The 15,661-nt window shown below is 42.8% G+C and overlaps 2 protein-coding genes across 3 annotated transcripts in view; one reads left to right on the top strand and one right to left on the bottom strand.

Annotated features, from left to right (window-relative positions):
- Positions 1-15,661, top strand: part of LOC118416894 (neuronal pentraxin receptor-like) — a 626,618-nt gene that overhangs the window by 527,224 nt on the left and 83,733 nt on the right. The gene's annotated exons all lie outside the window — the stretch shown is intronic.
- LOC118416412 (collagen alpha-1(I) chain-like) lies at positions 11,970-12,783 on the bottom strand. Its single transcript, XM_035821510.1, has 2 exons — positions 12,420-12,783; positions 11,970-11,980 (listed from the first exon to the last, which is right to left on the bottom strand). The coding sequence occupies exons 1-2, from the start codon at positions 12,781-12,783 to the stop codon at positions 11,970-11,972; spliced, it is 375 nt and encodes a 124-aa protein (XP_035677403.1).

Below are 15,661 nucleotides of genomic sequence, written 5' to 3'. Positions count from 1 at the left end.
GTTATATGACGGTTGAGTTACATTTCAGTCTGTAAGAATACACCGTTCCACGGCAAACTCCCTTTCCCGGCAGAAAAGAACCTAGCCAGCGTGGAAAATCGCGAACTAACGTCCCCACCCTCCAAAATAAAATAAAAAACAGACCGCTTCGATGACTGCAACGGAGGCTAGCTTAAAATTTTGTCTGACAGAAACTCTGCCTCTTACCAGGGCCAACAACAAGCTTCATATGCACGCTCTACACTTGAAATTTAACTACATTTGGCAAAAAATCGTTACATTCCAAATATTGACCCAAAAATTTAAAATTGTCTTTTACTGCGCCATTACCTATTTTAACAGTAGCAGACTGTTAGAAGTTGGTCTGGCAGAGGCACCATTGGCAGCCATCGGACTGGTTTGTTGGGCCTCAACAAGAGAAGAAACTTAAACACTATCTTTAGAAAATGACAAAACCTACCAGCACCTGTGTCCCCAGTCTGGGACTGCTGCTGCCCTCCCGACATGATGCCGCTTGTAACGTTACTTGTCAGGTTTCTGCACGACAAAAACACGTCCTGTACCTGGCAAGGCGCTTGTTGACTCCAGAGTAGACCCAGACTCAAAGGAATATGAAGCCTTACATCAGAACATCAGAATTAAAACGGTGATGAAAACAACTCATGTAAGCCGGGTAACACCGCCCACACCGAGACTAATTATGTGTATATATGTAATCGGTTTGCTCGCTAAATATTGAAAATCAGTTTTCGAACACAATGTACGAACTAAGACATCAACTGTGTTCTTGGACACGCAAGATAGTCTTGTATTTGATTCTTAACTATGAAAATTACTTAATCACTCGAACGTCAGCCCTTTCTTTATTCTTCATCCTTTTTCAATATTATCGCAGCATCTCTCTGGTCATCAGGGAGTCAGAGCTTTGACAACTACGGTGCAGTTCAGACATGGACCTGTAGATGGCGATGTCAAAAGGGGGAGGGACGATGTTCTTGGACTTTGCAATTGCATTCAAGATTGGAGTTGTCAAAGTAAATGTACGCCTGGTAAAGATGCTAAAAAAATGTGTGCTTTGAAACAGGTTGTAAACTTTGCATTTGTATCTTATAATTATCGACAATGGATAGACATTGCAAACATAAGTGACCCAAGTAGTACCAGTAACAGGCAGCGTCTGTCTACAGATCCTGACAATAATCGAACATTAGTCTTCAAACGAGAAAATCATCAAGGACAATACAAAGACGTACTTTACGTTAATCTCCAAGCAGATTCCTCCGGTGGCATTAGAACAGTAACATAAGCTGGGGAAGGAATTAGCCGGCAGAGGGGGATCGTTAAATCTAAATCGTTTCTAACAATTGCACAAAGCACATCTACGTAACATATTTCTTGGTCAAAAATCAATACTTCATAAGTCTTACTAGTATTGATTTTTTTTTACGAAATACATTTTAGACTTGCTATACTATGTAGGGTCACCATGTAACAGGTATATAGATATAACTTTGTTCAACATCCAGATCATATTGTTAAAGGCAAGAACGTGGCCACCCCTTAATCATGTGCGCGACCTCTCCTCCCGTCTGGTTCTCTATAAAGTACCATGGCAAACATACAAAACTCAGATAACATTCATAATGTCCTACCAGCTACTTTGAACTTCTCAAAAAGAAGATATAAATGAATCCCACAAACGTCTATGATAATCCCATCCACAAAGGCGTTTATTTCTCCCTATTGAAATCTGGCTTAATCAAACGTCGCTTACTAATAACCGCGTACGAGAAAGGATTGAGCCAGCGGCTACTACGCAGGATGGCAGCCATGCAATCTAAACATCAAATCTTTCAATTTTTCACCATGAGGCGTGAAAAGTGGTAAATACTGATTTCCTCACGAGTCAAAAATGGCACTTTTGTTCAAAAGCACTTGTTTAAAGTAAGAGAGAATCCAGACATCTGTACCATTTCCGTACCAAGGGACTACATAACTCATTGTTTTTGAGTGGGACCGAGGTCATCAAGCAACGTTAACAGGACGGATTTGACAAAATTTGACAAAAAAGCTGTTCCTACCAAACAAATAACAGGATAGAAAGGTTTTCTCCTACTCAACTGCTTCCAAAAGTTAGGTGGTGGGAGTTTTCTGTGCTAGATTCTTACTAGACAAGAATGAACTGCAGAGAACTCGTGATAACATCGGTAGAACTGCCTTCTGGCGCCCGCTGACGGAACTGAAGCTGCCCAGTTGAAGCTGTGAAGTTTTACAGCGGACAGTATTCCGGTAGAGAACCGATGAAAAGCGGTGGCGGGAATCCGGCCTGAGGATTATCCTCGTGCTGAAAAGAGAAACGCTATCTGTAACTTTATCCACGTCGATGTTGTAAAATGTAAGAGTGCTAACTCACAGTCAATAAATCTTTTACATAAAACATACCTTTCATGACATTGTACACGTATTTGCGCTTAAAAGTGTACAGTGTGAACCAGAGTGTACAGGAGTGATCGAACTAGAGTGTACAAGAATGAACTGGAGTGTACAGAGAGTACACGAGTTTGCAAGACTTTTACACTAATGCAGTGAATGAATGAAAGTTAAAGAGTAAGACGTTTAGTATAGGGGTGTATAACAGTGTACTGTGTGAGGATTCATACATCATGCGTATGCGCTTGCATACTTATGTTAATTTATTACGTACTTGTTAGCATGTGCTTATTTGCATACTGGTCATTTACATATATGGGACAAGAGTGAACCGTGAGAGTGGACAAGAGTGCACTAGAGTGAACAAGAGTGTATAAGAGTGCGCTTAGTCTGGAAAAGCGCCGAAACTCTTTCCTTTATTTGGAAGGACCAGCGAGTGTGACGCAGGCCAGGGGAGAATGACTGTTGTTTTTCTGCAAGTTGCAGACAAATCTTCGGACTGAAACCTCTGCCCACGCACTGCAAACTTTTATCCAATGACGAGGCCGAGGACATTATCCGGCTTCGGCGTGTCGTTGTAAACGTGAAACTAGTTCGGTAGACGTAAGAGTGACGCTTGTTCCGTAGCCTCAAGTACCTGCTGTTGAGCTGACTCCCAACTATTTTCACAGCCAGTATTCATGACCAGAGAAGGCGGGTAGACAGGGCAGACGTAGGGTATGATAACATAGTTGCTACATCAATGAAAAGCGGCCTGCAGGCCGATTTTAGTACACCACGACACAACAAAGACAAACACGCCATTGCAACTGATTACCATAAGTCAGTTTTCACGGAATAAAAACGCATTGTACCTACCTGACCCTGAAAACACCTGTACTTCACACAGAGACAGGTAGTCCTCCCGACCGATCAGTTGAACAGACACCCACCTCCCTGAGATGGGCTCGGCACATCGCACGTCGATGGTCTCTCCATTAGATGGAGTCTCCGAGTAAATGTCACCACATGGTGTGTTTTCACGGAAGTCCTCAAAGGGGCCAACCCGTACCATGAAATTTCGCAGCCGTTCTCCTGTTAAATGCAAAGATATAGCATTGTTATGTTCAAATTTACTGACATGTGCCCTATAAATCCAACAATGTATTTTAGAAACGTTCCTTATAGATTCGATAGAAAGAAGCAATCCCATAACTTAGTATCACGATCGCAAAAATAGTCGTATCGATGCTTAAAAAGAAAAATACTATGGCACGAGATCAAAGTCTAAGCAAATATTTGTGACTGACATTTTTCGACAGCCAATCACCAATGTTTTACTCACCACAGCAGTCTCCCCGGTTGATGACTCTCACGTGACTGATGACGTATGTGTCTCCAAGATCCACCTTCCACCACGGCTCGTACTCCCGGTCCGTATGTGTGCATTCCTGTCGGGGGTTCAGAATGGTTCCCGTGTTTCCGTCCACAGCTCGCTCCGCAGGGTATTCCGATCGATACAAACTGCTCTGTGAGGCCTTCTTGTTGAGTGCAACGTTTGTTTCTGCTACAATCAAGACAAACAAGAGTTCGGAGACCTCATACCTCAATGAAATATTCTGATTATGCAAATGACTTGCTCATCAGCATAATTTATGTCTGGTTATGTACACCTTTAACTAACTTACACAGGTCACAATGTTTACAATCGAATCAAGTACTACATTTTTGTACTTGTATTTAGACACTTTCACATAAATGATGCAAATTAGGCAGTTATTTGCATAACTGATATCTACTAATCTTCCACCTACCACAAACAACACATGTTACATGTATTTAAGTCTTATAATGGAAAACACTGTAAATATAGATTTTCCTCATTAACTATGCAAATTTAATCAAAATTTGCATAATTTGCAATTCAATATGAACATCTCTGCCAAAGATACCTGAATGCTAAATGTAATAGAAATCCGTCTTTCCTATGTTCCGTTATGCTCATTGGAAGATTTTGACCAGAATGTCCCTGCAGTTCCAGAGCAAGCTGCCAGGGAAGCCAAACATACATCACTTCTTCCTTACATTCCAAGCTATCTGCCACTAAAATTCCAGACCACAGGATGTCCAGATTAAAAGACACAAAAAATTGAGGTTCTGCTGCAGTACCAAGGTCACACACAAGGAGGCCCAACATCGACCGTGATGTTCGTCTTTCCAACACCTACCCACATACGAAATATCATTACAATCCATACAGAGGTTTCAGACTTATGCTGACCACAAATATGCGGACAAACACACACACACACACACACACACACACACACACACACAGACGCACCAAAAACTATACCTCCATTTTTTATGGAGGTAATTAATCACTTTTACAACACAACCAATTTCGGGACGTGCTGGAATAAGTGCATCACCTGTCTTAGGTCGTGCCTCACCTGCGTGTCCAGCCGGTCCGGTGGGGCTTGGAAACTTGGACGTCCCTGTTGGACCGGGCGGCCCAACGGGTCCCATCAGCCCTCGGGGCCCAACTGGTCCGGGCGGCCCGTCCGTTCCCACAGGTCCACCCGGCCCCATGGCTCCCTTTTCTCCTGGAGGGCCAGGTGGCCCTGATAAAGCAATACTACAATTACGAATTGTATCTAAAAAAACAATAAGGATATAAATTCTGTCCTTCTACATTGAAGAATTTTTAGGTCCTTCCAACTTGCCTGGGGTCTTGCTCATCTCGTGAAGACGCTCCTCCAAGGCAGCATTCCGGTTCCGTTCGTTGTCCAGGTCGCGTTTCAAGGCGTCAAAGGTGACGGTCAGTTCCGATATTTCCTGAAAACGGTTCAGCATGTCAGACTTTAAAACATAAACTAAAGAAGGTTCATAAATATTAAATACCATTTACTTAACAAACAAAACTACTGTAAGGAAATAATAATAAGTTTTCGACACTCAATAAAGTGTTCACCTTTTTATTGATGAATGTCAGAGGGGCGAGCCCGACAGCGACTATACCCAGCAGTACGGCAATGCCGGCCACCAAGTAGTAGCGGTGGGAGCGGATGAAGCTGCAGAGAGCACGGCGGCCGCTTGCTCCACCCGGATACGTGCGGTCTGCTGGAAATAGTTCTTTAGTTTTGGTCACTTGAATCTCTTGTCAATACAATTACTGACTTTCTTTACTCCCGCTCGAACCAGACTTGAAAGCATCCTCCACTTTACTTTATTCTCCATGATGTTGTCAATGAGGATTTTTGCCTCCCATTGTTTCTTTTTAGGTTCATAGGATTCAATAATACTAATAATGGTATATGTATTTTCGCAGTCCATTGCTCCGCCTCTACATGACAAAAGACAGAGTCTACATTATTTTGTAAATATCATCCATCCTGCACCGTGATCCTCCCGTCACGTGATTAGAAATGATACAAAAACGAATCTTATCTACAATATTAAAAAATTATTCTGTTTGCAGACGAGAAAGAATCCAGTATACAGACGTAAAATACAAACGAAAAAGCTACCTGCAGACGTGTACGTGGCGGAACGTTTCACGGCCTCGGCTTCTTCGTACGTGTCTGTAGACGTTTCTCGGTCTCCTTGCCACTTGTCAGCACCCTTACCAAGACGGACGCGCCCGCGGGAACCACCCTGATGGACAGGAGGGGGTTGGGGCGGCGGCCCGCTGGTTTGGCCGCTATCGGGGCCGATAGAAGGGGTCCGGACGGGCTCTGCTTGCTCGTACATTTCTGCTGTACTGAGGCAAGCAAAAAGAGCGTGCAGTCTACAACAGCCAACGTCAAGATACATGAATATGGAATATCATATCGCGATTGGTCTGGAAAAGCGCTGAAAGTCAAGCCCTTATATGGAACGATCAGCGAGTGTGCCGCAAGGCGAATGTGTTTTTCTGCAAGTTGCAGACAAATCTTCGGGTTGAAACCTCTCCCCACGCACTGCACACTTTAAACCAATGGCGAGGCCGACGGCTTTATCCGGTTTCGGAGTGTCGTGGTAGAAGTGAAACTACTTCGGTAGTTATAAGCGTGATCCTTATTTGGTAACCCCAAGTGTCTGCTGTTGGTTGAGCTGACTCCCAGCTACTTTCACAGCCAGTATCCAGGACTAGAGAAGGCAAGTCTCGGGTAGACAGGGCAGGCGAAGGGTATGATTGCGTAATCACTCCGTCAAGGAGACCGCATACAAGTATAGGCTATGGAGAGCAGCTCTAAGATTAATATGAGGCTATTAATTATCCTTTATTCCCACCCCGAGAACCTCTTTCGTAGTTAATCCAATAAAAATGGCCCTAGTCTGACAAGTTTGAGAACGAACATCCATATGACTGTAGCTGCTAAAATGCCATGGCAGTTCCTCCAGCTGTCTTGTGTGAGAAGGAGGATGGGGATGAATTGATAAATGGAGAAGACGACCCTCAATCATATGTACATGAGAACAGCCATGTAGCTGACACACGGGATACTTAAGATGATACTTTTTCCATCGAGTATAACAACAGAGAGACAGCAGCTGTCAATGATACTTGAACAATTTGATATAGAATCAAGTAAGCGGATGATTACCGTCTTTTGTAGTTAATCCAAGAAGAATGGCCCTAGTCTGACAAGTTTGAGAACTAACAGCCATATCACTGTAGCTGCTAAAAACACCAGGTCAGTTCCTCCAGCTGTATTGTGTGAGAATGAGGATGAGGATGAATACGTAAGTGAAAAAAGATGACCCTCGGTCATATATCTATACGAGCAGCCATGTAGCTGTCTACAATATACTGAAATATTCAGGCAAATAAGTAATGTTATGCAGATAAGTTTTATTTTCCTTTCTACGTACAGCACTATACAGCACAAGTGTCTGTGGCGTGTTTTACATTTCTGCCTGTTCATTGCTCGCCATGGCCACTGACCATGATACATCATTTTTTCCAACACCATCTGCTGTGTTCTGCATCTGCAGTCGACTCATGAAGGATACCGTACGAAACTATCGAAAAATCTTGAAAGATTGTCGAACTATTGAAGATAACGTATAAGATAAACCACATCCAATGTAGCAGACTTACTGATGTAAGCTCGACCTATACAGAACATTGTACCGATGGCAGGCAATTGTATTACATGCAGTATATTGTATATATTATAATTCATCTACTGAAAAAAATCTATGAAATAGATGTTACAAGGTTCAACAATTAAAGAATGCTGTAATATAGAGAACGGCAAGGACACATGTGCTTCTGTAACTCTTCAGAAGCTGCACTTCCAGTAGAATTGTTCAGGCAAATTTTGGGATGAAACATCAACCCACGAATTGCAAAGTACCCGAGTGTCTAATCACACAGTTTAAACACATATTTTAAGATATGGAAAATTAATTTCTAAGGCACAAAATTAACCTTCTAAATGATTCCTTCTAAAGGATTCTATTTTACAACTGAACTACTTAATCAAGGTGGTGGGATTTTCTGCCCTCGATACTCGTGAAAACATCGATATAACCGCGACCGCCTCCAAGCGCTCGCTGACGGAACTGCAGCTGCCCAGTTGTAACTTTCAGCTGCTTTACAGCGGATAATAGAAAACAGAGGAGCAATGGTGACGTCCTGACGCGTATCCTCATGCTGAAAAGGGGAACGACACTTTGATAATATTCAAATTCTGTGAATTTGCTTCTGAGTGAGTAGGTATGTATATATATATATATATATATATATATATATATATATATATATATATATATCGAAAGAGACTGGCGGCTAAGTGAGTTAGTACAAAAGCTGGTCCATTTCATTTCATTAATTTCCATCAAAGGTAGCTTCAAATGACGCACGTGGAGCGACTTGGCAGATGAAGTAACGCCTGCCGTCACATGGCCAGTTGATCCACCTGCCGTTCAGATGTGTGGAGTAAGTAACGCAACCACCGGAGCCACTTGGTTCTCCCGGATACCACGGGCTGTAGTCACCAAGTGCAGAACCGTCCACCCACTCAAAGCTCCCCTCTATGTGCTGACGGTGCATGCCGATCCAGTTGTACCGGGAGTTATGCACGGACTTGAACAAGGAGACCAGGAAGTCGTTGGTCTCGGCGCCTCGGGGCATTGCGAGGGTGCCGCCGTCTTCACGGCAGGCCGCGGCCGCATCGCTGAAGGTCTTATGTGTGCTAAAGGCCTTGTAGCAGATTCCGCTCCACATTGTGTAATCTTCGGAGCAAGATACTGGAAGAACAAGCATGGTGTTTAAAAAAACAAGGTACGATGGAATAATTGTTGGTTTCTTTGTTTGCTTTATTAGGATCTCCATTAGTGATACTGTACCACTATTCTTCCTGGAAGCCATGACAAGTCGTGTACAAAATAAACTCAATACTAGATAGGCAGCATTTTCGCAAAATGCAAAGTCTTCGCCGTGGTCATGTGTGAAGGTAGTCAAATACTGTAGTAACATTAAACCAATAATTACTATTATGCATGCCTTATAGATTGAGTGTGATTTAGGACGGGCGTGATAGTAAGCGTTGTGAGTGCTGGGCTCTCATAGGTTCACCTGTCACGTGTCCTTGAGAAATGTAGAATTTTGGCAAATCCAAAAGCGGGAAACGTCGAGTGCATGTTGCCGGGAAGACATAATTATAATGTTTGAGTGGACGTTTTGCGGCTGTAGATCACGGTAATTATCGAACTGTGAAGGTCCGAGTAAAAACACACCCATTGTGCAATTGTTGTACATTCTATACCTTGAGTATTTACAGTGAATTTTATATTGTCACATGTATTGTATACTATGTAAAAAATGAACGCAAAAAGCTGGAAACGTCGAGTGCATGTTCCTTCCTTCCAATGTTGCTGGGAATACATGATTATAATGTTCGAGTGGACGTTTTGCGTCTGCATGTAGATATCACGGTAATTGTCGGATTGTGAAGGTGCAATTGTTAACGTTGTACATTCTAAACCTTGAGTATTCACAGTTACTTATATATTGCCATAATGTATCGTATAGTATGTAATAAAATGAACGCAGACATGGCAAAATGAATTAAAAGTGTATATTGACTCCGCGAGCGCCAGACACAATCAGAATGATGGGTCCAAAGATGCTATGTACCAGAGGATTTTGTACAGTATTGATGACGTCGTTTCCAAGTCTGAGTTTTGATTGGCTAAATTCGGAACAAACCGGAAACAGCAACAGATTTAGAATGTCTTAAAAATCCGGAACGAGCACCAGGCCTAAAATTACACTACTAAAGTCAAACACTCCATTCAGCTCATTTTCGTCTGTCGGTATTGACTTGTGCATGCATATGAAGGCAAGTTGAATAAACAGGCTTGTTAATCTAAGCCACTGATACCCCTTATCAAAACAAACAATTGGACAAAAAAGGTGTTCAATCGGTGGGGTAAACTGTGTTAACTATAGGCTGTTCAATCCTAAAACTCAATACTCCTTTAGTACATCCTGAAAGTAGCCTGCAGTGGTCCTTTTTCTGTGCGGACGGGCGTTGTAATGTTGCAGAACGGCATTTAGTACCAAATTTAAGAGGTAAAACATTGCGATTGAATGCATATGGAGAACGGTGTCCTCTATATCCTACCGCATTTAGGTTGCCTTGAATGATGATAAACCTTGTTTTGCCTCTAGCGGTTATACAACATGTACCGCCCCGCTATACTGTTCCTCCACCACCACTTTATCTGTGCAACTGTCAGCTTGGTATTCTCCTTGGTGCATCCACGCTTTGATTTGGCCACCAACAATCAAAAGGTCAAATACACTATAATCAAATGCACTAAGAACAACCTTGGATGTTAGGTAATAACTATACGAAAAATTACATGGAAAAGGAATGCGGCCAAACTTATCGTCGATTCAGTGTAGAACTACAGTGTTATAGATTGATGATACCATTGAAAAGGAAATTACACACACTTTCTATTGATAAATAATACATTGAAATTAATTCAGAAACAACGGAAATATGATCTACCAAAGTCGATATTCCAAACTTTTGTGCCGAGTTTATATTCAAATCTGTTTGTAGCATCTAGTTTGTTGAAATCTGATCTACTTGATTCGAGAAATGTGAATAAGTTACGACGCATCTTATCATATCTAGAATATTCCATGACGAAGTGGAATTAATCGCCTCCAGGTCGATTGACAAAGGCGAACCCCATAAACGTCCCAATGGACAGACCGCCAAACCAGAACATCTGGAGCAAATTAATTACTGCCCATTCCAGTGTACAGTGCTGGTGGGGACACCTGTGAAAACATTAGACTACCGCCACCTGTGACCTGTACAACTGAAACCCGAGCTCAGGGAACAGTGTTTAAACAGGTACCCACTGGCAAGCTTAGAACTGGGAGTTCATGGGACATTATCCCTTCTTTATAAACGTTTTGATAGTGTTTAGGCGTGATGGTTGTGTTTTGGTTTTAAATCAATTTTATTTCGTTAAACACCCCCTTTACTTCCATGTTATTGAATGTTTGTCCCGCACAAAGCCAGTGTGTTCTCATTAGGGTCTTACAACCACCCATAATAGAGATCTAAGTTACCAGGTCATTTGGTGACCAGTCCCTTGGCAGTGGCAGTTCGAGACTGAGAAAAAAATCTAATACCGCAAACATCATTTGAGGACAGTAGGATGAGCATTCGAAAAAAGTTTCCCCGATAAAGAAGTTCCCATTAGTAGTCCATTAATCTCAACCAATATAAATGATACAACAATGGCTGAGGTTTCTGCAGTGTAATGAGACTAATTTCATTTCTGTGTTTTTTTTCTTGTATGCACCCAAAAACTGTCTAAGCATCATTTAAAACATTGAACTTCCCTTTGAACAAAGAACATGGCATCGAATTGGTACAAAAAGAACTCTCCTGGTATTTCCTTGGTCTGTCATACTGCATTTAGACGCAGTATAGTTGGTCTGCATGTACTGATTGTGGAGGCGAGGGCAGTTCACCATCTTCACGATACACTATTCGTAGCATTGCTGTGTAGGTATTGTTTCTTACTAATGACTGCACCCATGCCCAATGACCTACATGTAGAACAGTAAAGTAGAGCAGGTTTTAACAGGCTTCTGTTTGCTACTTGATAGATGCTTCCATATTTTTTGTAGGAAAATGAAATAACGACAGGACTGATTCTGTGGAACTGGTAAACTTGTTTTAAAATTAAGACTAACAGAATTACAAACAGAAAGTTTCTTCTTGGATGTATTGTCAAGAATAGATTCACTCTTATAGAAGAAAATCTTTAGTTATAAAACAAAAATGTCCTGTTCTACAAGTTTTTATAACCTGAATATTTTGTGTGTGTATATTTGATGTGTATATTGATGAAATAAAGGTATTTGGCAAATGCGTAGATCGTTGGTTTCTCTCAATGTCTGCAGTCATGGCCTTTTCTGCTTTGTACAAACATCTTGAAAATGAGCAAGGCAGATTTTTGAAAATCAAAAATATAATTGTGTTTACAAGTGAAACAAAAAGTATTTGAAGCATCAAAACATCAATATAGAGTTCCTAGTTCTTTCCTGTCAACAACAACATATTAAAAGCTGTAGTAATAACACATTATTCTCATTGGCCAGAAACAGTGCTGAAAAAAGGCAATTATTCAACTGAATGGTACATTGTATCTTTCATATTCGAAGAATCAAGGGCCTTTTCTGTTCCAAACAGCCGAAGGCCTCAAAACCAATTCCCTAGGGGATGCATTCGTGCAATTTTTGGAATATTTTCAAGGCGATCGTAATACTGTAGAATGCCTCCGCCCCTGAGGCGTCGCCAAAAATGTGCAGTAATTCGGGAAATGCTGCTAAATGTATGCTGATTTTCTTCAATAAAACTACTTACATGTCTGGACAGGAGAGACTATGCTGTGAGTGTCGTGTGGCGAAAATAGTTTTAAAAGATATTTCGGATAAATGAAATAATAAAGAACTACACGAGTAAGCTTCAGCACTTCCTCACCTGCATGTTCAGCCGGTCCGGCAGGGATGGGAGACTGGGACATCCCTGTTGGACCGGGCGGCCCGACGGGTCCCTTCAGCCCTCGGTGCCCAACTGGTCCGGGCGGCCCGACGGGTCCCTTCAGCCCTCGGGGCCCAACTGGTCCGGGCGGCCCGACGGATCCCTTCAGCCCTCGGTGCCTAACTGGTCCGGGCGGCCCCACGGGTCCGTTCAGCCCTCGGGGCCCAACTGGTCCGGGCGGCCCCACGGGTCCCTTCAGCCCTCGGGGCCCAACTGGCCCGGGCGGCCCCACGGGTCCCTTCAGCCCTCGGGGCCCAACTGGTCCGGGCGGCCCGTCCTTTCCCACAGGGCCAGCTGGCCCCATGGCTCCCTTTTCTCCTGGAAGGCTAGCTGGCCCCATGGCTCCCTTTTTGCCTGGAAGTCCAGGTGGCCCTGATAAAAAGGCAATGTCGAAATGTATTAAAAAATCAGTATTGAAAAGAAGATAACTAAAGGAAAATACAAGTATTTTGTCCCTTCGAATCGAAGTTTTTTTTTAGGTCATTGCAACTTGCCTGGGGTCTTGCTCATCTCGTGAAGACGCTGCTCCAAGGCGGCATACAGGTTCCGCTCATTGTCCAGGTCGCGTTTCAAGGCGTCAAAGGTGACGGTCAGTTCCGATATTTCCTAAAACGGTTCAGGTTGTCAGACTTAAAATATCAACTGCAGAATGTTCACAAATTTTAATTACCATTTATTTAACAAACAAAACCACTGTAAGGAAAGTATGATAAAGCTTTCAACAAACAAAAACGACTGTAATGAAAAGATAATAATATTTTCAACACTCAATAAAGTGTTTACCTTCTTATTAATGAAGGTCAGAGGGGCAAGCCCGACAGCGACTAGACCCAAGCACCACGACAATGCCGGCCGCCAAGTAGTAGCGGTGGGAGCGGATGAAGCTGCAGGGAGCACGGCGGCCGCTTGCTCCATCAGGATACGTGCGGTCTGTTGAAAATGATTCGTTAGTTTGGGCCATTATAAGTTTTAGATGAATCTCTTGTCAATATAATTACTGAGCCAATTTCTTGACTCCCGCTCGAACCAGACTTGAAAGCGTCCTTTACTTTACGTCATTCTCTATCGTGTTGTCAATGAGGAGCTTTGGCCTCCCTTTCTTCCCGTTTTTAGGTTCGTAGGTTCCAATCATACCCTCCGTATATGTAAAGTACATAGCGGTGTTAGATCAGTCCATTGCTCTGTTCACATGCCAAAATGCAGAGCTTAAATTATTGTGCAAATATTATCTAACTATCACCTCCCGCCATCCTCCCGTTACATGATTAGAAATGATATGATGGACAAATCACATTTTTAAAGATTATTCTGATTGGACAGGAAAAAGGTTTATTCTTAACAGGCAAGATACAAAAAAGTCAGCTACCTGCAACCGTGTCCGTGGCGTCACGTTTCACCGCCTCGGCTTCTTCATAAATGTCTGTAGACGTTTCTCGGTCTCCTTGCCACTTGTCAGCACCCTTACCAAGACGGACACGCCCACGGGAACCACCCTGATAGACAGGAGGGGGTTGGAGCGGCGGCCCACTGGTTTGGCGGCTACCGGGGCCGGAGGAAGGGGTCCGGACGGGCTCTGCTTGCTCGTACATTTCTGCTGTACTGAGCCAAGAGTGCGCAGTCTACAACAGGCAACGTCAAGATACGTGAATATGGAAGAAGATATCACGATTAGTCTGGAAGAAGCGCTGAAACTCCTGTCCTTATATGGAAGGACCAGCGGTGTATGACGCAGGGAGAATGACATTTTGTTTTTCTGCAAGCGGCAGACAAATCTTTGAGTTCTGCCCACGCACTGCAAACTTTTCTACCAATGACGAGGCCGTGGTGACTATCCTGACAGGCTCTGCTTACACAACAGATGCATGCATATTGAATATCATGTCGCGATAAGTCTGAGAGAAGCGCTGAAACTCTTGTCCTTATATGGAAATATCAGCGGGGTATGACACAGAATGAAGCTGTTTTTGTTTTTCTGCAACTTGCATACGAATCTCGGGGTTGAAACCTCTGCCCACGCACAGCAAACTTTTCAACCATTTACGATGACGGTGGTATTATCCGGCTTCGGAGTGTCAGTGTAGAAGTTAAACTAGTTCGGTAGAAGTGACGGTTGTGTCTGCTGTTGAGCTGCCTTCCATCTACTTTCCCAGCCAGTATTCATGACCAGAGAAGGCGGGTAGACAGGGCTAAGTATGATTACGTCACAGTGGAGACCACATATAGTTACTGGACTCGGAGAGCAGCTCCGCAGGTTCGAAGATGTATATAAAGTTTTACTTTATTACCCATTCCCGGAAAGCATGTAATGTCGCCCCGCTGCTGACCAGAATCGGCCATTAGCTGTCCATGGTGCTGATACTCCACAGGGAGGCAGGGATGAGGATGGATATGAGGCAGTAAAAGATTTTTCCAACGAAAGAGAACAACTGCTGATGATACATGAACAGCTGTATATTTCATCATGGAATACGGATGATTACTTTCTTTTATAGTAGATCCAGTAAAAAATGGCCCCCAGTCCAAGAAGTATGAGAACAGCCGTGTGACAGTAGCCAGGACAGTTCCTCCAGTTATCTTGTGTGAGAATGAGGATGGGGATGAATCAGGTAGTGGAAAAGACGACCCTCAGGCATGCATTCATACATGAGAACAGCCATGTAGCTGTCCCACATGATACTGAAATATTCAGGCAAGACAAGCCAAGTCATGCAGACAAGTTTTATTCTTTTTTCTATGCACAGCACAATACATGTATTTGACTGGATAGGAAAGTATCTTATATGTATTTCAACTGGTAAGATTGAAAGCTCTTTTTTGCATATCCATTGCGCACCATGGCCACTGATAGTGCACTAGGATACGTCATTGTTGCCATCATCCTTTGCTGTAGTCTGCATCTTCACCGACTGATAACTGATACTGTACTAAACAATCGGTCAGTCTTGTAAGGTTGACATGTCAAACTATTGAAGATAACGAAATAAAAACCACATTCTATTATGTTTGACCTATACAGAACATGGCACCATTGACAGGCTTTTGTACTACATGAAGTATATTATATATATCTTATAATTCATCTACTGCAAGTAATGTTATAACACAGATGTTAACGTTGCAAGTTTCAAAGATTAAAGAATGCTGTTATATAGAGAATGCTACGGACACAGATTCTTCTGTGA

The sequence above is a fragment of the Branchiostoma floridae genome, chromosome 5 (assembly GCF_000003815.2).
Source record: "Branchiostoma floridae strain S238N-H82 chromosome 5, Bfl_VNyyK, whole genome shotgun sequence".
Classification (NCBI taxonomy): Eukaryota; Metazoa; Chordata; class Leptocardii; order Amphioxiformes; family Branchiostomatidae; genus Branchiostoma; species Branchiostoma floridae.
This window is presented reverse-complemented; position numbering and strand designations above follow the sequence as displayed.